General features: G+C 31.5%; 1 protein-coding gene across 2 annotated transcripts; it reads left to right on the top strand.

The window, feature by feature from the left end:
* The first annotated feature begins 364 nt into the window (after positions 1-364).
* On the top strand, positions 365-25,341 carry LOC128393098 (T-box protein H15-like). Of its 2 annotated transcripts, none has more exons than XM_053353226.1 (7): positions 365-622; positions 877-1,949; positions 11,975-12,248; positions 14,181-14,348; positions 18,526-18,602; positions 23,754-24,163; positions 24,257-25,341. In XM_053353226.1, the coding sequence occupies exons 2-7, from the start codon at positions 877-879 to the stop codon at positions 25,195-25,197; spliced, it is 2,943 nt and encodes a 980-aa protein (XP_053209201.1). In that variant the 5' UTR covers positions 365-622; the 3' UTR covers positions 25,198-25,341. The 2 variants fall into 2 exon arrangements, with proteins under 2 accessions (XP_053209201.1, XP_053209200.1); XM_053353225.1 differs by having other exon boundaries at positions 365-675.
* Positions 25,342-27,776: the final 2,435 nt, after the last annotated feature.

Below are 27,776 nucleotides of genomic sequence, written 5' to 3'. Positions count from 1 at the left end.
CCAATGTTTTTTTCTCATTGGGGATAGTTGAAGGTGGAACAGGGTGGAAGTGGTGGTGATGATGAGGAGAGGAGATGATGAAAATGATGATGAAAGGAAAGAGAGAAAGAAGAAGAAGAAAAAGAAAAAGAGAGAGAGAGAAACAGAGAAAAAGGGGGGAGAGTAGAAGGAGGAGTTTACCCAATGGAGGAAAAGCTTAAGGGGAGGAGTTTAACTCGTGTTACATGGAGAGTAGAATGTGAAAAATGGGAGGAGATTGAAAGGTGAAAATGAATTTGTATTGGTTGATTTTTGGAGAAAATAAAAGAAATGTTTCTTTTTCTCTTTCTTCTCTCTCTTTATCCTCCTCCTTCTTTTTTCTTCTTCTTCTTTTCTTCTTCATCCTCATCATCAACTCTCCTCATCCTTTTTTTATCCAATTTTCATATGACCTCTTAAACCAAAACGTTCTCTCAACGTTTAGAATTTGTTTGTTTCTTTTTTTCCTTTTTTTCCTAATTTTTTTCTTCGTCCTCTTCATCCTCATCTTCTTCTCATATTATTCAGATGATGATAATAATTTATTATCATCACCATTGATTGACATACATCATCATCTTCGTCATCATCATCAAAGTACAAAGTATAACCTTTTACCTTTTACCTTGTATCTTTACATTGGATTAATATTGTTTCGTTAGTGACTTTTTGTCTTAATCTCTTTGATATTTTTATCTCTTTTACTTAATCCAGATTAAGTTAAACTTTGGATTTTTTTCTCTCTCTCACTTTTCTTATGTGATAATAGATTAACTTTAATTGTCTTTGTTTACCTTTTTTTTTCCTTGTGACAATTGATCAGTTTTGTTAATTTGGATCTTTTTTATCATCATCTAGATGCTTATTACCAATTTGGATTTAGTTATGACCTCAGGTTTGAGGAAAAGTGGTAACAGTAATAATAATAGTAATTTAAACAATTCGAGTAGTGGTCATCATATTGTCCATCCTCATCCTCATCATCATTCTCACCATCATCATCATCATCATCTAAATCATCGTAGTAAAAGTTCATCAATGTCCACACAATCAACTCGCTCAGGAACCAGGGGTCAACCTTTAACCTCTTCCAATGGGAACAATGTTAATAATAGTAAATCAGTTTCCAATAATAGTAATCGACCTTCAACCGACTTTTCAATTGAGGCGATTATGGGTCGTTCCAATGGCGATTCAATTGTTAACAATCAGTTAATTGGTTCACCACAATCTCAGCTTAATCATAATCTACATCATCTTAATTCCCAACAACAATTAACCTCTTTTCGAGGTTCGTCTTCATCACCTCCCTTTGTACCTTCACTGGTTTTACCTTTAACTGGACTCAATTCATCTTCATCTTCAACAATCAATTCAAAATCATCAACTTCAGTCTCGGTTAATCATCACAACAACAACAACAACAATCATCATCATCATGCTAATCATTCACCTCCACCGATTTCCCCTCCGTCGATTGATGTTGATTACAATTCGTCTTCCCCACCGCCAATGGAGGCTTCTTATGATTCCCACTCTCCACCTATTCGGTCACCGGCCACCAGTCGATCGCCGATAACTCGATCACCTCCTTTACGATCTCCATCAATCAGTGAACTCGAACGTCCAATGTCCGGTACTTTGGACAGAGGGACACCTTCACCTTCACCTTCCACCGGGTCAACTAAAGATGGTTCATCTTCATCTTGTGGCGGAGGAGGAGGTGAAAGGGGCAGTGGGAATGGTGAAAGAGGTGAAAGGTCCAGTCGAGAGGAGAGAGGGGGAGGTGGTCCTAATCCATATGCGGATGCGATTAAGCCCAAATGTAATTGTGAAGAATTGGCTGGAATTAAATGTCACCTTGAGAATAAAGATCTTTGGGATAAATTCAATGAACTTGGAACCGAAATGATTATCACCAAATCTGGAAGGTAAGAGCAACAAACAATAATAATAACCTTTAAAATCCCTAAACAACCAACCTCCAAAATCAGCAGGAAGAAAAAAAGTCCACTCGAAAAAATTCAAAAAAGTTCAATCCATTTGGAACAATCGATTCAATGTCAATTCCACAATCTACTTTGACCTGAAACGGTCGAGATTCTTGAATCCTTTAAGTTCTTTAGTATCTTCGAGAAAGATCAACAACAGATTAGATATTTTCTTTCAAGTAGACTAAAGAATTGACTCCAAACAGATTATCCCAATTGAGATGATGTTTCTTTCATTTCGAGTGAGTTTTGATTGTCCATGAAAACTTTTGATTCCAAGTTGAGTTTGTAAAACAAAGAAGTTGAACTGTTTCATTTATAGAAAATTTTGAACCTTCGAATAGAGATGAAGATAAGGATGATAAAAGAAAAGAAGGCAAAATGTAAACAAAAGCATCTTCTTTGTAATAGTCATCATTTATTTAGAAATTGTTATTATAACAAACTTCTTATAATGTAATAGTTAAAATTTTCTCCAATTGGAAAAATTGAAACTCCAAAAAGTGAAAGAGAAAGTTACGAATATGCTGAGTATTATCTTCTTACATCTTGTTCATCATTATCATTAAATTCGATCGGTTCTAAAAGAATTTTTTGATTTTCCTATAAAAAGAAGATGAAAATGTTCACTTTAAGATTATGATGTTAACCAAAAACCATGAAGATGAAGATGAAGATGATGATGGTTTGGGTAAGAGAGAGAAGAGACGATAAAACTTTTCTATCCTATAAAATTGATCCAAATTGAAGAAGATATTAAAATGTTCAATCATGATGACGATCATGATGATCACTGAAACATCATCATGTTCACATGTTATCTTGATAAGGTTAATATCATCATCGGAATCATTAACTTTCCTTGATCAATTTTCTGTAACTTTCATGATAATTTTATTTATCCAGGAAAAAATTTCGCTCGCAAATGATTATGATGATGATTCTCATCATCAGTTTATTATTATTTTGTTGAAATGAAAACTTGAAAACGCCTACGGGCAAATTTACGAGGTTCACGTTTGTGTCTCTCTTTATGTGTTAGTTTTTTTTTTCTTGTTCATCATCAAAATTTGAAATCTTTCCAGAAAAACTATCAACAAGGAATGTCACCAATATATATTTATATTAGTTGATCATCATGTTTATCATCTTGATCCTCATCTTGATCATCATCTTCATCTTTCTCCTCAATAATAATCATCATCAATTTGGAACCATTGAAATCAATGTAACTATTTTTTTTTGATTGCTTTCACTTGATTGGTTGATTAGTTTAATTACACTTAATAATTAGTTATTAGTGATGATTATTCATCTTATTAATTTGATCACATTGAACAAAATATTATTATATATCAATTGATTGATTATTGATTGTTGATCACAATTTAAACCTCAAGTTACATTGATACAATCAATTTTTTTTCATTCAGGATCCAGGTAATTGGCATTATCTTTGCTAATTGTTATAATATTATCTGACAACAATTTAATTGTTTCCCACTGATTTATCATATTCAAACAATTAAGATTAAACCTCTTTTTTTTATTCTTGGCTAATGATTAATCAAATACTTTCCAATAACTTAATCATTAAACACAATGGACTTTGTTACTTGTGATCAATAAGATTAAGCTCATTGATTAATAATATAGTTAATCAAGTCCAATGTACTTATGATTTAAGTTAAAATAAACCGTTACAATTAAATCAGAGAGAGAGAGGAAAATGATTGACAATCATGTTATCACAATTAACTTTCAAACTATCAAATTGTTGTCAATTTAACGGTAAATCAAAATGAAAAGCTTAATCACTTTTCTAATGTATTGATAACAAGATGATTATCATTAGTAAATCAGTTAATGATTATCGAGGGAATTGATTAGCTAAATTTTGGAGACATTTAAACGATATTAGTGATCGATTCCTATTGATTGTGTACATATCACACTCGAGACTTGATTCGAGCCTCAAGAGAGAGGGAAACAGTTGTAACAATGAATATGGGCAAAAATTAACAGTCAACAATCAAGAAGTTTATTTAAATTGTTACAATATAATTTCAAGGTCCATTATTGTGTAGATATTGATTATTATTGTTATGTATTATAAATGGGCAATAGTTGTTAGTTTGTATTGGAAAATCAATTGTTATATTTGATACTTGAGGTTAAACTTGTTTATTATTATTATGTATTTACAGTTTAAGACTCGCACCCATCATTATCATCCTCATCCTCATCTTGATCATCCTCATCATCATCATCAATATATTATAATCATCGTGACAATTTGAGCATTCAACATTTAACAAATCTCAAAGCTCAAGAGAAATATAATGAAAAATAATTTCTTTGACAATTTCAATACAATTGAGATTAAATTAACTGATTCACATTTGTGATTAACTGTTTGCTTTATCCCCTTGTTAAGAGGATAGTTAATAATATTAGATGACAATACCTACGGACAATTGTTGCTGTTTTTGTGTCACTTTCAACGATCATTAAGTTTACCTATTGTATTATTATCACTTTGAATTGTTAAATGTTTACAAAAGGTAGTCAATATATTAACCATTATCCAAAAGTCATATGAATATAAAGTCAATGAGTGTCGTAGGTAAATGTTAATATCTCTCTCTCTCTCTCTCGATCCCTTCGAGCCTCTCTGTGTGCGATTTCATTGTCCAATGAACAATTGAATTTGGACATTAAATGCACGCCTTTGGTAACAAATACACACTCATATCGACATCGAGTCAAGTAAAACTTATGCAAAGGAACCTAAAAGTTTGTCTCTCTCTCTCTCTCTCTCTCTCGCTCTATGGTATTATTGTTGTGATATATTGATAATAGTCTATGATAAGTGTTTATGTTTGACAGTTTTTCAAGTCCTCGAATCACTTCCTGAGAGAGAAAGATATTTATATGTGTGTGTTTCTCGATACAAAGAAGATGATGATTTTGATAATGAACAAGATGAAAAGATGATGATGATGATGGAGGAGGACAAAAAAAAGGGAAAGGTGACATAGACACATAAACACTTCTAGAGATACTCAGGTAGACGACACGTAGACACTCAATAGGGTTCGTTATATTACAAAAGAGAGTGATACTTTTTTTCTTCCCTCTCACTTTGCTTTTGTCATTCTCTCTCTCTCCTTCTTTCTCTGTCTATTATTTTCTCTTTCTTTCTCTCTGTCTATCACTCTCCGTCTTCCACCACAACCTTAACCCACCACCAGGAGGGAAGACTTAAGACTCACCCTGACAGTTGATATATTCAAACAAACAAAAGACTCTTAACTTATATCTACATATGAATAATACCTTTGATTGTTTTCTTTTCATCATCATCATCATCATCATCATCTCCTTCTTATTAATACCCAGAGACATTGATCATCTCTCATCTCTTTTCGTAAACTCTCAAAGTTACATTTGAACAAAACGATAATCGCCTTACCTTTGTCACTGAATTTATCGTTAACGTTATGACCTCAATTCGGAAATATTTTAGTCAAAATGAAAAGAAAAACTTTCAACGAAAAGTTAGTCACAATTAAGGATAACCTATTTAAGGATTAATTGTTTCAATGATTAACTTTTTCATGTGATTAACCGCTAAATTAAGGAGTTAATCTTAATCTATGGTGATATCAATTGTAACAATTAAACCGGTAGCATTGATTGTGAGTTGTTTTGTTTTGTTTTGCTTTATACAATCAATTTGTCATTTTAATTGTTAAACATTATCATTTTGTGATGTTTCAAACCTCATTAACAAGTGATGATTAAATTTAATCATAATTAAGAGGAAGAGGAGTAACAATTAAAAAGGTGAAAGAAACAATTAGGGAGAAAGAGTAACAATCAATGAGATTATGTGAGATTAATGATTAGTGATGATATTACATAGAGAAAAAAACAAGAAGCTATAATTACAATTAACTAATCAATTGTCAACCAATTGAATTAGTTATTTCAACTAATCAATCAACTTAACCTTTGAAATGATTGATACTTAATCAAATCATAGTAATCAATAATAATAATAAGTAAAAATTAAACGGTAGCAATTAATTTAATCACACTTGATGTTCAAAGTTCATTAGGCAAAAATTTAAAAGTTAAAAGAAAAAAGGAAAAATCTAACAGCCCAAACAATTAGTTAATTGTTAAGGTTACAGATCAACTTTAATACCCTTGATTGCTATTGATTAACCAGATTAACCTTTGATTATTGAAAGGATAACCTAATCCAATGAAATTATCTGTAAAGGTTGACAAGATGTCAAGGATAATGATTACAAATGATGCGGATGAAGATGATGTCAAATATGATGGTTGAATCAGCTTCCGGTTTCCATAGTAACCCTGAGCATCCTCATCAATAACGTTTTTTTATTAATCTCTCTGTCTAATCTTGTTGATTAACTTGTTATATTACATTTGTTTTGTTGATCCCTTGTTTTTTTACTTGTCCCATTTCAATCATCATCATCATCTTCATCCCAACAGCAATTTCATCAGTGATGAAGTGTATTGTTAATTCATAACTTTTACCATTTGCATCATTTCATCTTAATCTTCATCTTCTCATCTTCGCCTTTCTTTTCAACTTTTCCACCTCATCTTGTATATATTTATCTCTCTCTCTCTCTCTCTCTTTATTTAAATCAGAGGAATCATCTTCTCTTTCATTTTCTTTCAGGCTCAATGCATCGGCACTTTAGATTCATTCATCCTTAAAATACTATTTCCGGTTTACTTTTCATCCTTATCCCTCATCCTCATCTTTTATCATGGTAACATTTTCACCCAAAGAAAGAAATTTTTTTCATTCAAAAAATATAATTTCCTTTTCTATTTCAATCACTTTTAAACTCAACTACCAGTGAATCAATCAGTTAATTGTAATCAGTTGATTGTGACTATTATCATGTTTAATATTAATTTACATGTAATGAATTTGATTCCCACGGAAATCATCATATAATATATATAATAGTTATATCATTATTTCAGTTAAAATACAATAACAAAAAAAAATAGTATCATGATAATAATAAACACGAATTAATAAATTATACAGTTAATTATAATCATCAAATCTAAATCATATCAACCTTTACAATCAATTAACTAACTGTTTTATTAGTAAAGACAAAAACTTACTAATCATTCATATTAATCACTTACAATGTTGTCATGGTGATAATAGTTAAAACAAATGGTTAATTGTCAGATTGATTTAATTGCTAAATCACAATAACAAGTTCAATTAATTGTATTAATTGTTTTACAATATTATCAACCATTAGATTGTAAAAAAAAAGTAAGGGAGTCAACCTTTTGTTTCAACAATTATGATTATTAATAGACATTTAAATTGATTATCATTCATTAACAATTGATTATTACACAATAATCAACATTAATTATCATGAAACAAACTAAAACCAAGGTAACCAAATTATGGCAAAAACAAAACTCACAATCAACATGAAAACTGAATCAACTTGTAATTGTGTCAACAATGTTGATGATTAACTTAATTTCTATGAGGATATTTAAAAATTTTCACAATTAACTGTTGATGCAAAGTTTTAATTTTGTTTTGTGAACAAAAAAGTAAATTCAAAATATTTGAGATACTTAAGGATGAGGATGGAGAGTGAGAGAGAAGGACAAAGATGATAATGATTATGATGATAATGATAATGAAGATGATGATGTTGTGTTGATGATAATGATGAGAAGGATGATTGTACAAAATCTTGGGAGGTCTAAAGATGATGAAGATGAAGATGATTTTGGATAACATTACATTCAGTTCAGTTTTCTCATCATCTTTTCATCCTCATCCTCATCTTCATTACTCTTTGTCTATTTAGTCACATAAGTTTCACTCTTTCATTTGTATCATTTAAATGTAATTAAGTATCAAGCATTATATATATATAAATGGAGCATCATCTTGAGATTCATCATTGGTCAGAAAAGATGAAGATGAAAACATTTTGTTTATTATTCATCTTCATCTTTTGCCATGCATGGGATACACAATTCAATGATACATTATTATTATTATTCAGTTGAAATGATTTAACTCATGAAAACTACATCTTGTCATTGTGATCATCAGTGATGATAATAATATCCTATGTGACATTTTTATTTGAGTTACTTGTGGGTGGGGTGAATATTTTTGTCTCTCTCAACCATTTTTATCATTAACTATGCTGAAAATTATGACAAAGATTCATTGCAACATTTTTGCAACATCAACATCATCATCATCACTTGAAGAGTATGTAAGATGAAGATGATCATCATCTCTCATATTTTTGTTTATCATCATCTTTATACATAGGGAAGGTGAACACTCCTACTCATATGTATATATTTCATGTTAGAAACAGAGATATAACTGAAAAGATGAGGAAGGAAGAGCGAAAGAGAGAGAGAATGAGTGAGTGAGAGAGAGAGAGAAGATGATATGAGAAGATGAATGAAAGAAAATGTGGCGAAGTAGAATTGGCAGGAGGTAGAAGTTGATATTCATTCCAAATAAGGCACCTTATGTATCTCTCTCAGTCTCACTCTCTTTCTGTTTCTCTCATCTTCTTAATCATCACGATGATCCTCATCTTCTCGATGAGTTTACTCCTTGAAGAAAGAAAAACTTTTCCCTTCTAAGGCGTTTGCGCCTTTTTCTCATTGAAGCTTATGCGTGTTACATGTTCTTCCTCATGTTATCCAATCGGCTAACATGTTATATATACAAGGTAAGATGAGAGAGAAAGTAAGAGGAAGATGATTAGAAAGATGAGAAAAGAAGATAGAAAGAGAGAATAAAATTATTAACTAAATTATAAGTAGACCACCAGAGATGAAGATGGAGGATGATCCTCATCACTTAATTCATTTTGACTTTTTCTTTTCTCTTTACTTCAATTGCCCCTTTTAACCCCATCGATTGTGACAGAAAAGAAAAGAAAAAAAAATCCTCTTGTTAACACTAAAACTTTCCTTTTCCTCCGCATCCTCATCTTCTTTCATCCCTCACCACCATCATCATCATCATCATCTTGAGCATCCTCATCTTCTTGTCTTATTGTAAAGCAAAAATTGTCCATTGAAAATTTTTTTTCTTGTTACTGTTTCAAGTTTCACTTTCGCATTTATTTTTATTCATCAGCTAATTATTTCAAAGACAAGGCTTCATCATCATCATTATCGCAATCATCATGCCTCTCATCATCCTCATCTCCATCAACAACACATAGTTAAGAGGGAGAGATGATATTATATCTTGTTTATCATCTTCATGATAATCAGAATGCTGAGAATCGAGAAGGATAAATATTTTTCTGTGGAAAATTTTTTTTTCCAATTGTGATAATCTAATTAGGGAACATCAACAATTAAAGAAACGTTATTTATTTTAATTGTTACGTTGATTGTTAACCTACCACCTTCACAATCATCATCATCATCATCACCACCACCATGATGATAATGATGATATTTGAGTTGAAATTAAGGTTTAATTATGATTATTACTATTAGTCTCGCTAACACAATACAATTAACGTTTTTGTTTGTAAATTGTTACTATTATTATGATTATTGTAAACTCATATACTCCTTGATTGTTAACAAGTTTCTTTAATTTTATCATTTTCATTGTAACAATTAATAACAATCCAACTACTTGAATCAAAAAAAAACACAAACTTAAAACCAATTAAGTTGATTGTTGATCATATAATAAGCTGGAAACACCTTAATTATAGTTATACACATATACAAAAAGAAACCAATTGTGATTAACATCATCATCAAATAGTTAATTGTGATCATGATAATGATGATAATCAACACAAAAGGTGAAACATTTTCACTTGGATTGTCTCATACGATAATTAATCATAAAGAAAACACAAAAACAATCAACTAACTAACTCAAGGAAATACAATTAACTGTGAAACTAAATCTGTAACTTTAAACTAAATTAACTAATTTACCCATTGTTGTCTCATTAATTGCAAACAATAATCAACCCCAAGTAAGAAATACTAATATTAATTGTTAGCATTGAAAATTTTTACCTGTAAAAAAAAAACAATTAACCGATATAATTATTAGATATAAGACAATTGATGATTAGGTAAATGATGATGATAGTTAATTAGATACAGCAAACAATTAGGTTTTGTTATTGGAAACTAATTAAGCTAATTAATTGTTTATCTCAACTTATCAGTCTTGTTAATTTAGTTGATTGTGTTCAGATTTTTGTATTGAAATGATGATAATGATGAGATTAAATTGGTTGGAGAAAAACAAAATTAATGCTGATTGTTGATAATCAATTTTAATTATCATGATTAAACTATCAACAGTTGAATGATTAACCCTTAACAAGTGTTAACTGATTGTCTGGATTAAGAAAATGAGGATTAAGATGATTTAAGATGATGAAAATTGTTGGCAAACTTTTTCATTAGCTTTTCTTCATCACCTAATTATCAGTCTATCATCATGATCATCTTCATCTTCATGATGATCATCATGAAATTGGCAGAGTTACACTTGATTAATATTCCAAGTTTTTGATGAGAATCACGATAATGATGACAAACTTTTCATCTCTTTTTTTTTCTTACAGAAACTCAGAGATTTATTATCAGTAAACATGATGATGATGAGGAAGATAAAGTTGTTAATGATGATAAGACTGATGATAATGATGAGATGACAATTGCAATGATAATAAATTGTTATGCAAATTGCAGGTGAAAATGTTAATTGTTCAATCATTTGAAAACATAAATGAACTTTCCAAATGCTTGTAATCTTTACGGTGGGAGAGATGAATGAGAGTGGATAATAAATGATGAGAGTGGGGTGGAAAATTAAGAGAAAGGGTTATTCATGCAAAAAAGAAACAAGAAAACAAAGGAAAACCTTTTCTCTCTGAATTTTCTTGGCTCTTTTTCTCAATCCTTTTCTATTGTAACACAAGATGAATGATAATTTGTTGATTGCTGTTGTTGTTACAACCAAAATTCAGGTAAAAAAAATACCTGAGTACTTAGAGCGTTGTTAAAAGGCGTGGTACCTTTGACACCTTTTACCTTGTATATTTAAATAATGTTTAGTAGTTTCTCATTGCTCGTAAACACTATCATTAGTTGACAGTCAACAATAACAAAGAATCAGGTAAAAAAAAAGGTAAGAGAAGAGCAAAAGAACATAAAATATATCAAGTTGATGGTCAAGCCACAGAGTTAGGGGTGGATGGAATGAGAGATACAAAGAGAGAAAGTGGAAAAGGGAAAGGCTTTCTCTCTCTCTCTCTCTCTTGGAGTTAGTGAGAAGATGATAAAATGATGATGATGATTATAAGATATATTATGTTCATTTACTTATTTTATCTTCTTCACAGGTAAAGGTATAATTATCTTCGCCATCGTCAGAAAGTCAAAGCCTCAATTATTTGTTTCTTTTTCTTTGAATAATTTCACTTTTTCTTCTTCTTCTTTCTCATTTTTATCATCTTCTTTATTTATCTCTTCTTTTATCCTCTTTTTTTAATCTAATTGAATTCTATCCATGGCAATATGTTTAGGCACTAAAATGCTAGAGAGAGAGAGAGAGAGAGAGAGATTAATATCATCTCTCTTTAGTTAGAACTTTTTTTCATTCTTTTCTCCCTCAAGTTTATCATGAGATGATTTTTCGTGTGTGTGATATCCGGTCATCCCTGTATCCGGTTTCACAAGGATACTAGGTGATGATATTGACCAAAGAAACACGAAAAATTTTCCAATATCCTGAGAGTTTCAGAGTAACGATTTGATTGCCATTTGGTTGATTGTAATTCGTTTTCTTTTTACTGATTAACAATTAACAATTGATTTTCTTTTCCCTTTCTTTTAATCAGACGGATGTTTCCAACAGTTCGAGTCTCTTTTACTGGAATCGATGTGAATGTTAAATATTTGGTTCTAATGGACATCGTTCCCGTGGACAATAAACGTTACCGTTATGCTTATCACCGGTCATCTTGGCTTGTAGCGGGCAAGGCTGACCCTCCCTCACCCGCTCGACTTTACCTTCACCCAGATGCACCCTATTCAGCTGACCAGTTGAGGAAACAAGTGATTACCTTTGAGAAAGTTAAACTGACCAACAACGAGATGGACAGATCTGGACATGTAAGTTATTCAAATATTGATCAAGTAAAGTTTCAACTTTTTCTTTTAACAGGAAAACTTATCTTTCAACAATCAAAATTGTCAACAGCTTAATTGTTACTAATCAACGAGTGAGAAAAGAATCAGTTAATTGTCCAAATAATGTCAATTGCTAATGTTAATTGTTACCTTGATAAATGGATGAATATTTAATTTGTTCACTTCAATTTTTTTACTCCTCGTTTCCAGTAGTTTAACAATTTAACTGAAATTAATGGAAATCTCATCAGAGATTAACAATTAAGAGAAAGAGAAATCAGTTAATTATCATAATCATATGTAAGTTGTTGTTGTTGTTTAATTACAATTAGTAATCATGATAAGTTGTAATGATGATGTTTCCATTTTTAATTGTAATTAAAATTTCATCTCACGTTTTCAATTTGTATATTTGCAAATGATGATAATCAAATCCATTTAATATATACACACACCCAGAGTAAATTGTTATTACAATCAGTTAATTAGTATCATCAATGGTTTTACAACAACAACAATTTACACACATAAGCTCAGAGGGAACATCAGTAATCATGTTAAATTGTAATCAGTTAATGAAAAACAATTAAGTTGTATGTTGAGATAAAATGTAAAGTCTAATATTAATCCAGTTAATTTGGTTGGTTTGTTTTTCGCAATTTTAATTTAGTTAAATCTTAGAGGTGGATAATCAAGATTAGAGGTGTTGGAGAAATTAGTTAATTAAATTTCAAGGTGAAAAATAAAGTATTAATAGTATAAAAGTTAATTGTTTTTGTCCACTTTTCTTAAATCATTCGCAAATACAATTGATCAAATAGGTTAGTTAATTGTCAAGTTGGTTAAGAGAAATGATTAACCTGTGATTTGTTAATTGTTACTCTCTGTGTATATTTGCCTACCTGAGATTTTGTTTGTTACCTGAATTTTTAGCTACCTGGATACGGATGAACGGGATGAAATATTATTTAATATCACGCTATTTAAATTATCATCATCATCAGAGGGACAAGATGATAATATAACAATAATGAGGCCTTGGGGGTGGACATTTTTTAGGAGGTGGTGTTGGTCAAGCTTCATTCATGGGAATTGAGATTTCCTTTTCTTTTGAGTTATCATTTTTTTTACTTGCTGTCACCTCACTGACACTTTGGGGAGGGAGACTCAAGGTGACCAGAGATAATGATGATGATGATGATCACAGCATGTCAGCATTAGATATCATCTTTTATTTAGCTATTATTTAATTGGGGTGGAAGCTTAGAGCTAATAGAACTGACCAGTTGCCAGGTTAATGGTTTGTCTTATATTAGATTGACCTTTTTGTTTTCAATTAAATTTTCTCTTGTTTAAGGTCAAGGTTTATCTATTTTCAATTGTCCATCTTCATCATACTCTTCTTGACCATCTCTGTCTGATGGACATGACGATTTTGCCTCTCTTTCTTTTTCTCTTTTTCTTTCTTAAATTTTGAAAATCAAGTGACCATTGAAAAATTCATTCTCAATTCGTATTGAGTGGAATTGAGTGTTTGAAGAATTTAAATTGAAAAAGTTTTCTTTTCTCTTTCCTTTCTGGACCTATGCTGGATCTATATGATTTCTTCCTGAAAGTGATGATAATAATGATGATATTAAAGAACTTTTCTTTTTTCGAAAATTTTCATTTTCTCTTTTTTTCCAAAGTTCTAATGATAATAAGTTACAATTCTGTAGGTGAACAACTAACAGTAGTCTAACATAATTATCATCATATAACATTCACTTTGTGGATAATTAGTTAATTTGATTGTTTTTTTCATATTCTTTTTAAATTTCTTACCGAACAAATAATTCTGAATCTTGGAAATTCTGTCTGTTGATTGTTTCATCATCTAATTTAATTGTTTCATCTCTTTCTCTCCATTAACAGATAGTATTAAATTCAATGCACAAATATCAACCTCGAATTCATCTCATCATCTATCGTGAAGGAATTACTTTCAATTCGACCTTCATTGACATGGAATCAGAACGTTTTCGAACCTTCGTCTTTCCGGAAACAGTTTTCACAGCCGTAACTGCCTATCAGAACCAATTGGTAAGATTATCTCTTATTTTTATCTATTCTAAACTTGAAAAGAACGAGAGAAAAAATCAAAATACTCGCAGCATCGTTTCCGCTTCCGGCTAATTGGAATCTACTTTTTTTCTTTAAAAATTCCACTACTTTTGACAACCTTCAAGTGTAAACAATTACAAGTTTTATCTTTAATTGTCACTGTGATTAATATTTGAATGAACATAAACAATTAACCTGATTAGAGTAACAAGATTAATTAAGAAAACATATTAAGTTAATCACCTTGAACACTTAAAAGTGTTTAAGTTACAAGTTGATTTATTTGATTGTGAATGTTGGTTAATCTTAATTGTTTGATTAAACAGCTGAGACCAGAAAATGTTACAACAACAATCAAGATAATCACTGTAAGTGGTTAACTGATTAACTTAAATTAATGACTATTAAACAGCAGCAACAATTAACTGTGAGAGTAACAAAAAGTATATTTAATTTTGTTCAACAGCAAACATTTAACAATTAGTTGATTGTTGAAGAGAGTCAATAGATAGACATAGTTTCCAGTTTAAATTGTTGATATATATTTTTTTTTGTTTCACAATTAACCCTAAATTGTTAAGTAGTGAAACAATTAGTTATTTTCATGTGAACAATTTATTGTTACAATTTAATTTACTCTCATCAGAATCAAATTAAAGTGTTAAATCCGTTAACATTCAACAAGAGATGAGTTGATTAACTTGATTTTTTTAGATGGTTAAAGTTAACAATCAGTTGATAACTTTGTAACAATTTACGAGATGTTGATTTGTTGATTGTTAATTAACTGTTATTGTTTTTTTCTTTGGTCAGAGAGAGAGAGAGAGAGAGAGAGAGAGAGAGAGAGAGAGAGACAATCATTAAGACAAGTTCTTAGGTGGATAACTTATTGTTTCCGGTTTTGACACCTCAGGTAACATCTACTTCCGTTATTAGTACATTGGCACTTTAGTGGTGAAAGAAAAGTTTGTAAAGTAAAAAAAATTGTTACTCTGAGAAAAATTGAACAAATCAACAAATCAATTGATTGATTGTTTCCTCCTTTATCATGATTGTCAACATAATCATCATCACCATGATGAATAAGATGTAAACAGGTTTCAGAAACAATGATTAACTTTGACAATTAATTTTCATCTCATCATCATTCAGATGATGATAACGTGCTAATATTAAATCATCACCTTGAGCAACAACATCGTCATCACAATCAACATAACCACCATCACCACCGTCATCAATACATATTAAACCCTTTGATGTCTTGATTGAAGGTGTTGGTGGTGGTGATTATGAATGAGAGAGAGGATTGGCAAGATTAAGATGATTATAATGAACACATGGAAAGATTAATCGTAATCATGGTGATTATCATTCAGACTTTTCGGATAATGACTCCTACAAAGAGGTGGGAGTGGGTGGTGGGAATTGAATGAAAGTTATGGTGTAGAAACTAAATTCCCACTGGGTATGAGTATGATGACCAATTATCATGATAATATATTTGAATATATCTGAGAGAGATAATCAGAGTTAGTTTAATGAGATTTATATTTGTTGATGATTCCCTTGATGATGATGAGGAGGAGGAGAGGAGAGGTTGATGATGATAATAATAATGTGATTAAAGCGGAAAAACTTTTGAATTTAAATGTTGAAGCAAAAACAAAATCAACAACAGCAATTTGAAAAAAAAGGTTGATATTAATTCAATGACAAGAAAAAAAAATTCACCCCCAGGGTATTTTCACTAAATTACCATGATGATTATTAGCTTGAGCTTTTAAATGTTAATCACTGTTGTTGTTGCCTTTTTGTCAGTTTGTAACTACTATTAGTTAAACTTAATCATTACAATTTATTAACTACTACTATTAACTAACTAACTACTACAACTACTGATGGTGGGCATGGTGTAGCCTCTCCCACGCTTGGTTGGTGTGTGTGTGTGTGTGTGTGATTATGTTGATTGTTAGGGTGTTACTTTTGGCAGATTTTGGTTACATTGAGAGAGAGAGAGAGAGAAAGTTATTATCATCACAGAGGATGATGATAGGGGAGGTGACATGAAAATCTTACCATGTATTTGAATTATATGTTACCTTGATTAACATATGAATGTTTGTTTGCTTGTTGTTAATACTCATTAAGAGTAAGATTTTGGGGGTGGAAGATAATTTTATGAATGAGAAACACAAAGAAAGAGAAGGAGAGAGAGAGATAAAGTGTCACTGAGAATGATTAACCTTCCACCACCCCCAACACTCCCTCATCTAGTTCACCTTCGGGGATTATAAGGTTACCTCTGTAATAGTATTTTGATGGTAATCAATGGGAAGGAAAATTAAGAAGGAGTGGTTAGGATGAAATAGAATAGAATATTTATATTTGGAATATCTTCTTCTGAATATTCTCTTCCCCTATTATCATCATCATCATCATCTCTCTCTCTCTCTATTTCTTATTTTATCACATGATTATCATCAATCTCTTTCCTCCTCAATCCCAACATCTTATCTGTGATGTTACATGTCAACCCAAGTGTAACTCTCTCTCTCTCTCTCCAACCTCCCCTGTCACTTTCTCAATGTTATTACATCTATAGGGTGTCCTGTTTGAAGATGATAATGAAGATGATGATACCTTGTAACTTTTGTCATCTCTCTCTCTCTCTCTGTTTCTCTTTCATTATCATCATCATCTTGTCTTGTGAGATTTGTTCAATTTTTTTCCTCTTCTCTTTCTTCATCTTTTCCTTATAATAAACTTTGATAACTTGATAAGATAATGAGGATAAAGATGACAATTGATATTACCATCATCATCTTCATCATGATAATATCATTTTCCAATCAACATACAATTCAATCAATCAGAATCAATTCAATCAAATCAACATGTTCACGTTACAAGATGAAAATTGTGATAAACTTTACCAGTTACAATCAAACTAATTGTTTATCTAAATTACATATTAACAAGAAACAAATAATCAATCGCAATCAATTTTTATTTCACTAAATTAAAGTATCAATGTTTATGATTGTTGATTGTTAATTCCTATTATAAGTAACAATTTAAATTGATTCAATTGTTACTTCAATCATATATATATTTACCATTAGTCTGATTGAGAAGATTAACTTTTTTTTTATGATTACTGAATTACTTTTGTAACAATTTAATACATAACAATTGACATTCCGATTGTTATTAGAATCATAATTTTATCAACAATTAACATAAATTGTATTGTATAATCAGAAACAATTTAAATTGTTTAGTTAGCCTTTTAAATTTTACAATAACAATCAGTTAATCAGATTAACATTCTTGATACTTGTAAATACATTTACAATTTAATGGATTCACTGTTTACCTGTGGTAATCAGTTTGATTGTAATTGTAATGATTAAATCAATGTAACAATATATCAAAACTCAGGGAGGTCTTAATTGTAATTAACTAACTATCAGTTTAAGAATTGTAGAGAAAAAAAAAATTAAAAGGTAATTTGATCAACAACAATTAACCATCAAACAGACAATCACAATGTTTCATGTTAATTGTTTTGTTAACTTTTAAATTGTTAATCATGATCATTTGATTACGATTAGATTTGATTGTTTCTTTATGGTTAATCAAATAAAATGATTAACCAACCAGCACCATTGCCAATCAATCAATCAAAGTTTTAATTTAATTGTTCAATTGATTAGCTTATATCCGATTTTTTTTATTATACAAGAAATTAGCTAATTGTTTGATATTATTGTTAATTGTTTAATTGTAAATTTGGTAAAGAAAACCATAACAATCAGTTGATTGTTTTTGTTGATCGCTGACAATTTGACAATTTAATTTTCAAGGTGATTCTATGTTATTAGCTAACTAAATCACTTTTGATTTACTGGTGACAAGGAATTAAATTAAAGACTAAATCAACTCAATCAGAATAATTGTAATCATAACAATTGGGAAAAAAAAATTTTCTTCCTTCACAATTAATTCATTGAACTTTGAATTTAAATCTCGTTGACAAGTTTGAATGACAACCAACGAAATTGGTTAATCAAATTGTTAGAATTAAATTGTGATACTTTAATTCTTTAATCTTGATGATTAATTAAATTGTTTCTCTTTTTACAATTAACAGATTACCAAGTTAAAAATTGATTCTAATCCATTTGCCAAAGGATTTAGAGACTCATCAAGACTCAGTGACATCGAAAGGTAAGAAAAACTTGACGAAAAAAAAAACTTTTCGAACTTGAACTTTTCTTCTTCTCATGAGAATACATATAGTTTCAATTTTCTTTCATCTTCTCTTATCATCCTGGTCTTTTTCTCATCAATTTCAGCATTTTTCTCATCTTCATCTTCATCTTTTCTCCTCTGTAATATTTATTTTTACCTCTATTCACTTTCCATGTTAATCCCAATTGAAAACACACTCGTTCAAAGTTATTTTTGAATAATGATGATTCCTAGCAAAATCCATCTTCTCATCTTCATCTTCATCCCTAATCTTAATCTTAATCTTCATCCTTGTTTTCATCATCATCCTCTTGTCATATCATCTTATCCTCTTATACACTTTGTTGACCTTTAACTTTGAGACTTCTCTCTCTCTCTCTCGCTCTCTCATTCAATGCTAGTAGTTTTTTACAGTTACATTAATGATGAATATTGTGATAGTTGGGACAGAAAACACTGGATGATAATGATGATGATGAGAGAAAGAAGATGAGATTTGTAAAGAATATTTTGAAAAGATACTTCTATTTGTTCAATTGTTGATTAGCCTTCTCCATCTTCATCATTTGGAGGTTTAGAATTTTTTTTTCTCCTTCTCCAGCTCTTGTTAAACTCTCACTCTCTTTGTCATTGATAAACGAAGGTCAAAAAAAGGACAATCGATTGAGGAAATAGTGAGTTCGATAGATCATTCTGTATTTTAGATCCTCCTCTTACATCCCTAAGTGGGTGGTGATGAGGAGTGAGATGAGGTAGTGTCCAAATCATTGTTGACAATATTTTATGATGATACATTGAAATTCAATTCAATTCAACTCAACTCACATCAATTCCATTTCAAAGTTTTATCCTTTTTCTTGACAATATAACTTATCTCTATCATAAGTATTATGACTTGTTCGTATTGATATTGATACTTTCTGGTTTTGTTGACTTACATTCATTCACAATCACCACCGAAATAAACAAATATTATTATCGACTGACCAACACACTAACAATGACCTTCTTCTTCTTATACTAATAATAATAATAATAATCATCTGCTCACTTAAAAGTGTATCAATATAAGAGAAACAACAAGAAAAACAACTACTTGAGTTTAACAATGAAAACTTGTGATGAATGAACAATAATAATGTCCTGAGGTGATTAACAATAAGTCTTTATAAAGATTAGTATTTTTCAATGGACAAAATAAAAGGTAAAGTTAATAAACGGATTGTTACTTTTTATTCATTGGATGGACTTTGCAATTGAATAGGAATCAGATTATATCACATTGTCACCCTCCCAGGGTTCCAAGTCCATTGGCTCCTTTTGACTCCATAAAAATATACATACAAAGAGCGAGAAAGAGAGAAGGAGAGAGAGGGAGAGAAAAGTTAACAAGGTAAGAAAAGAAAGTAACAAAGTGAGAATAAAACAACAACATTGACCAACGAACATTAAAAAAAGAAAGAAAAAAAAAGAAACATAGACAGAGTCAGAGACAGAGACAGAAAAAGACGAAGGACGAAAAAAGAGAAGGTGGAAAATGAATCAGCACGAAGCAATTTATTGTTCTTTTTTCTTCTTCTTTCTTCATCTACCACCACCCACTCTCTCTCTCTCTCTCTCTCTCTCTCTCTCTCTCTCTCTCTCTCTCTCTCTCTCTCTCTCTCTCTACTCACACTCTCTGTCTTCGTCTATCCTTTCCTCCTCTCTCCTCCCTCAGGATCTTTTCCTCTCATCTCTCCTACCTCATCACTCGCACCATCTGAAATATCTTTCGTCTACTATTCTGCTCATTGTCAATTAAAAAGTTCCTGAGCTGTTCGAGGTTCTGAACATCAAGTTGAGTAAATTAAACGAAAATCAAACCCCAGAATCAACAATAAGATTAATAGAAAAATATTTGAAACAAAATAATTTTCTTATTATTACATTAATACATTTACCACCCATTGATGGTAAAGATCATTTTCCATCATCATAATTATCATCAATTTTACCGCAAAAACTTCCCTCTCTCTCTCATCCGTTTCTCCATCCACCCACTTCTCTCTCTCTCTCTCTCTCTCTCTCTCTCTCTCTCTCTCCTTAAATGATGATGATGAAGATCTACTGTCAAAATGTTTCCATCCTTCGTCAATAAACAGACAAATAAGAGTCAGTCCGTTACAGAAAAACACTCACTTCTTTTCATTTATCATATTCTCTCAAAATCATCATCATCTCCATCCTCATCCTCATCCTCACATCTTTACATCTTTCTCCTTCATCTTTACCACCCCCTAGTCACGTGACCTATTGTCATGTGATCCTTTTGGGGTTTCCGTTTCTCTTTTCATTCCTCTTCCTCTGTCTCAACCTCTTGTATAACTAATAACTTAATATGTTAATTCAAAAGTTTCGACCTCACAGAGACTTGATTATAAACTGAATGTATTATTAACTGTAACAGTTAATGTACAATTTATCACGCCTTGCAATGTATTTTACGCTGATGATCATCATCCTCATCATTGATGATGAGGATGAAAGATGATGATGAGAAGGAGGAAGAATCAACCAATTAACGTAACAGTTTATTCAAGTTGTTGTCTCAATTGTTATTCATAACTTTCTCTCTCTCTCTCTCACACATCTCATTCTTGTATATATCATGAACCCTATTGAGTCAATTTAATGCAACAATCAAGTTAATCATTTCATTCAAGTACAAATTAGTAATCATATACAATTCAATTCTTACCTTTAAAAATTAGTTCTAATGATTATAAATATTAAACAAGAAAACATTGTTCAACATTCAGATTGATTAGATTCAGATAATTTGCAATTTAATACAATTTACCGATAATTTAATTTATATTAGAAAAACCAATTCTAATTCAATTGTGTAAAATGCAAATCTAAATTGTTAACTTTTTGCAATTAGTTAAATCATGTCAAAATACAATTTGCAAATTGCAACAACAAATTATTACCTTTAATATATTGTATTGGTTGTCTACCTGTTGGAAAGGTAAATATTTGAATGTAAATGAATAGTAACTTGTTAAATATCATTAATAGATGAAGATGAAAAGATGAGAGAGAGAGAAGAGAGAGACTTGTGGGGGTGAGTTGAAAGATGAGGATGATAAAAGGTGAGGAAGAAGATGAAAAAGGAAATAATTTTCTTTCTTTATTTTCATCCTATTCAATTGAATGTCTTTTTTACCTGTTTGGTTTTTTTTCTTGTGATTTGATTGATTTGATAATTTAGTTTGTGTGAAAACATTGGTTACTATTTAATATTGAATTGGGTTGTTAAAAAGGGAGGAAACAGGTAACTTGCCAAAAGGTTCAAGGTAATTTGTTTGCAATTACAGGTAAGTTGCTTCAGGCTATAGTCATGGGCGATGGTCGTGGTGGTGGTGGTGGTTAAGATGAAGGGAAAATATATTAGTTAAGATGAAGATTAGACAAAAATATACAAGGATCAGATAAAGATGAGGACAGAAAATAAGTTGAAAAAATGAGGAAAAAAAGCTAAAAGATGATAAGAGATGATGAGGATGAATAGAAAGAAAAGAAAAGTGGAGAGAGAGAGAGAGAGAAAGATGATGAAGTTTTCAGTGTTAAGGGAGAGAAGGAAGAAGAGGAAATGTTTGTAATGATTATTAGGGATGAAGAAGATGATGATAAGTGAGAAATTGTGAGAACAGAGAAGTTTCAATGATGAATAAATTACTTTGTTTATCATGGAAGAGAGAGAGAACAAATCGTATCGCTCCCACCCCACTCTACGAATACTTATCCACTCTCTGGACATTACATGGACTCTGAAATGAGAGACAAATAGAAACCAAGAAGAATATTAAGAAAAATGGAGAAAGAAAGAAAAATATGTCATCTATTCAATGGAAAAGAATGAGATGTGATGATGAGGATGAGAATGAGGATGAAGCTCACTCACTTAGCTTAAGGGGCTTCTGTGTTCATCTTACCTCAGCTACATAATTAAGGAAACACTCTGTGTGTAGACCACACATTGAGAGAGAGAGAGAGAGAGAGAGAGAGAGAGAGAGAGAGAGAGAGAGAGAGAGAGAGAGAGAGAGAGCTTCTGTCTTCTTTGGCTCCTCGTAGCTGAAGATGAGGAAGATTTTCCTTCACCATCATCATCTTTTCCCCTGCGTCCACACCTTTTACTCCGATGAGTTTGCAAGAAGATGATAGTCTTTGAAAAGGTATTCATCTTAACATCATCATCAGAATATTTTGCTTATTGTTTTCCTAATATGTTCCATCTTATTTTAATTAGAAGCTTTTCTTTGACAAATTTTCCGCTGTCAAAAGCCTCACCCCACAATCTGATTCAATTGGTGTATTATTATGTGACCTCTCTCACTCTAACCTCTAGTAACTGTTTTTAATTTCACCATTAAATGATATACAATATAATTTGCATCTTTTATAATCAATGGTTTCAGTTAAATCGTTGATTAGCTTTGCTACTTTCTACCCCACCTTTGTAATACCTTTCGTCTCTCTCTCTATGATGGTCAGTTTACCCCTCAGTGGGTTGCATTTTCTTCCCTTTGAATGACCTCTCTGTCCAGTGGAAAACATATCAATCACCAGTAGTAAACCTTTGTAATCAAAATTTCACACACATCATGTCAATCTAATCATCTTATCATCATTATCATCATTTCCTTTTCCTGTCTAGTCAAAGTAATACAAGAAAAAAAAATCTTACCAGCTGATTGTTGTTGTTGTTTTATTTTAATTATCTCACAATCACTGAAAAGCAATTAACTTTTTTTTATCATCTCTTTTTTAATTGATTTTTCTGGTTTGTTTAACACTCTAATCAATTGCCAATTCAACCTGCACACAAAAAATGTTTAACTGTTTAACTAATTAACTTAATCAAAACAACATCAAAGTAAAAAAAAGCAACGGCTTTATAATTACATTGTCTAAGTGTTCAGTTTGATTGATTTGATTGTTACCTGACTAAGTTAATTAACAGGGTAATTAGTTAAAGAAGATTGAAAATCTAAACTTTTGTATTCTTTTGCTTGTTTGATTAAATAGTTTCATGTTATTGATTTCGATTTGATTATTGATTGACCTTTTTTTGTTTTGTTTTAGGGAAACTATGGACTCGCTAATTGACCCTTGTTATGGACGAAATCCAATGATATCGCCTTTCCTGGTGGAAGATACAGCGAACATGTTGCTGAGAGAAAGAGCAATTCTTATGGGTCATCCTCCACCTCATCATATTCACCATCATTCAGGTGGTTCACCTAATCCACATCATCATCCCTCTGGTTTGCCACCGCCGAATTCATCACCTTCATCTCATCCTTTCTCACCCACTGGCTTACCGCCAGGACTTTCACCTAATGGTGTAAGAGGTGGTCCAGTTATGTGGAGACCTCATCCCGCCTTTCCACCGATCAATCCAACAGACTTTTATAATCTATTCACCTCTTGTCCACCCTGGTATTCAGCTGCAGCTTTTGGTGCTCACCTACGATCTCCTAACCCCAATTCAGGTAATCATCAAATCCTAAGCTCATTCAATCTTGTTGATTGATTTTAATGAATTAATTATCATTAAATTTTTTCTTTCTCTCTCTCTCCGTCAGGATCTTTGCCTGGTTCTCAATCAATGTCTCCAACATCGGCTGCCGCCGCTGCTGCTCTTGCCTTTTCAACTCCCCCTCATTTCTGGGCAGCCAATGCAAATAATCAAATATCAGCTGAAATTGCAAAACAATCGTTAATCAATGCAACCAATTTAGCCAATGCTTGTAATCCTCCTTCATCATCAACACCACCCTCTGGATCCCTCACCACCACCACCAACAACAACAACCACAACAGTAATAACAGTAAAGGAAACACTTCCACCACCCACAATAACAAAGAGAGTACTAGTAACGGTATTGGTCCAACTCGTCCTAATCATCCTCACGACCAATCAACACACCGATATACACCTTATCCTTTATTTTCCCCTTCAAAGAAAGACAATCATTCAAGTCATCATTTATCATCTTCCTCCTCCTCATCATCATCACTGCCAATATCATCTCTATCCACACCACAACAACCCCAATCACAACACCAACAATCACCCACATCACTTGCACCTCATTCAACCTCTTCTCCATCTCCATCACCAACATCAAACGTTTCCTTACTTTCCTCATCTTCATCTTCATCTTCATCCTCTTCTCCTCATCCTCATCTTCCTTTAAACCTTCTCAATGGTCCGACCAACGGATTAAACTTATCATCCAATCATCATCATCTCAACCCAAACCACAACTCCAATAACAACAACAACAACAACACAAGCAAACGATCAACAATCAACTCCAATTCCAAGCATAAAAACCTCAATCCAAATGTAAACTCTGAAAACAATAACGATGAAGACGATGATATAAACATTGAAAGATCAACTCCAAGTCCATCAAATTTAACGACAATTAAAAACTGTATTAACAACAATTTAGAAAACAATAAGAGACCAATTGATTGTACAGATAAATCTGATTCCTTTGTACCAACAATTAGATGAAAAACAATCTTAGACAATCTAGAGATGCAATTTAATTAATTAATTTACCTAAGAAATTGTAACTAATCAATAAATTAACTATTCCATTGTTGTAAATTGTTCACCAATTAAATACTAAACAATCAATCAACTAATTTACTTTCATCAATCTGTAAGGGATCTACATTAGATTATACTAGCTCCCCCTTTTGTCAATCTATCATTGGCTATTTGACACATCTAGATGAGTATTTAAGACTACATCTTAAATACAATCAACACACTTAATTACTAACCAGTGTCCTCTTTAAGTCACAATATATTTTTAATTGTTACTCATCAACACTTTCCGTTTCCTTTAGTGAACTTCACTCAGTATCTAATTAATCAATTACTAATCTTTAATATTCAAATAAACATCATCTTAATCGTAATCACTTAATTCAGTTTGTTCAGTTGTAACGGTCCCTGGTCCTCATTTATTTTTATTTATTGCTAATCGGTTTAATTATGTCCGTCCCTCACATAATTTGGTGGAGATTACCGACTGTTTCTGAATTGTTAAGCTCTCATTAACCTTAACGTAGTGATTTAAGTGCGTGTTTATTTAATTTAGTCTGATCACCTAAATTTTGGCTTTTTTTTCTCTAATTTCAAAGCATCTTGAAATTAAATAAGAAGATTTTCTTCTGAAGGGAAAACAATTGTGTCTTCTTAGAATAAGCCTGAATACAAGATTATTTGGTCGAAGATTTTCTTCAACCTTGATTACAAAGTGAACAGTGAATGCAACTATAAGCTACGGTGTGTTGAGTGAATAACCTTCAAAATTATAACTTCAAAAATCTCATCAAAAGACTTAAAAAGTGTTTACGTGAAACAAGAAACTATCATTGAAACACCATCATCAATTTCTTATACACTCATCATGACGCTTTATAAAACTATTCAACGCAAACAATTAATCGATATGGCAAAAGAAAGTGGAATTAGAAATGCAGATACATTACCACATGAGAGACTTCTCTCAGCGGTAATTTCATCACATAATGTTCAAAACCTATGGGAAGGTAAAACAACCAATCTCAAAGAAGATTCTCCTGTTTTAGAATACACTTCACTATGGCCTGAAGCAGTAGCTTTAAGAAGCATAGGAGTAAGTGACGAAACCATAAAAGCTTTAATGAACGCAGGAATGACATGTACAGAAGATTTAAAAGTACAGTCAGAAGAAGCGCTTAAAAGCATTGGTATAAACAGTTTTCAAGCTGCACTAATAGCTGGTGAATACTTCGTAAAAGGTGAAACATTGAGTGATTTTAATCAAAGTATCAGAAGCAACACTAATTATCCACCAAGGGCACCTTACCTAACACCAATTCAAAGAGAGGTTATCCGAAGAATATCTTCGAGATATTGGCCCGATAATAATCAAACCTTTGCTTCCTTTATCGAAACACTCGAATACGATTTAAGAATTATCGATGAATCAAAGAAAGAGTGGGTTGGATATATGAGAGGGTCACTTCAAGGTGAAGCACGTAAAAAGTGCGAAGACATCATAAGTCAAAACCAATTTATTGACTATGATGATCTAAAAGAAATGATGATAAGGTCAACTATAACAGCAACAGAAATTGCTGACGCATTTTATACTCTCGAGAATACAAAGTTAATCTCTGGAGAGGACCCAATTACACATCTCAAGAAGATTAAGAAAGCTGCTAAAGTAATTTGTCCCGATATCGCTGATGTCCCTATGATAATGATAATTCTAATGTCTCTTCCCAATACAATTGCTGCCGAAGTGAGAAGTGGAACTGATTTGACTGATTTAATGAACATCGAAAGAAAAATTGTTGAAACCCACCAGCTAATGGTTTCAAAGCGAAATGCTTATAAAAATCGCCAAGGTGATAGAGAAAACACTAAAGAAGGTATAAAATCTAGCAAAGGTGAAAACAAAGGTTATCAACAAGGTGAAATGAAAAAGAAATGGTGTTCAAGGTGTAAGAAAAATACACACAATACAGTTGACTGCAGATATCTTAAAGCAGAAAAAGCAACTTCATCAGATCAACAAACAGATTCTAAACCAATCGCAAGAGCAAGTGATGACCAGCAATCAACGAATCAAGTTGATAAGAGACTCAACCATATCAGATTGTCAATCAATCATAATGATATAAATAGTGCTGATGACCAAAGATATCCAGTAACTAATATCAACATCATTGGAGCGAATCAAACAATAAAAGGTCTTCTTGATACAGGTGCATGTACTACCCTAATAAAGGAAGAAGTGGTAATCAAATTAGGATTAACCGATGTCAAATTTCTGGCAATCGATGCTAACCAAGTTAAGTGTCAATTTACTGTTCCATTGAAAATCACTCATGGCCGGACGGTGAGAATCATCGCCGCCTATGTGATAAAGGAGCTATCAAATGACATTATCTTAGGTGAAAATGTGTTAAAATTTACTCAATGCATAATAATTGCTAAAGGCCCAGATCAACCGTATGAACTAAAACAAGTGACAGTTGACAGACCATATAAAATCTCAATGGAACTACCAAATCAAAGTGACATTGAAAGAC

This window comes from Panonychus citri, unplaced genomic scaffold (genome assembly GCF_014898815.1).
Source record: "Panonychus citri isolate SS breed McGregor unplaced genomic scaffold, ASM1489881v1 Contig00138, whole genome shotgun sequence".
NCBI lineage: Eukaryota > Metazoa > Arthropoda > Arachnida > Trombidiformes > Tetranychidae > Panonychus > Panonychus citri.
The sequence above is the reverse complement of the archived record's forward strand: the minus strand, read 5'-3'. Positions and strand labels throughout refer to the sequence as shown.

Bases quoted from the DNA above. Each gene is read 5' to 3' on its own strand.
- LOC128393098 (XM_053353226.1), top strand. From the start codon at position 877: ATGCTTATTACCAATTTGGATTTAGTTATGACCTCAGGTTTGAGGAAA. The intron at 14,349-18,525 runs GTAAGATTATCT...TACAATTAACAG, and splicing joins CTGCCTATCAGAACCAATTG to ATTACCAAGTTAAAAATTGA. The intron at 24,164-24,256 runs GTAATCATCAAA...TCTCTCCGTCAG, and splicing joins ATCTCCTAACCCCAATTCAG to GATCTTTGCCTGGTTCTCAA.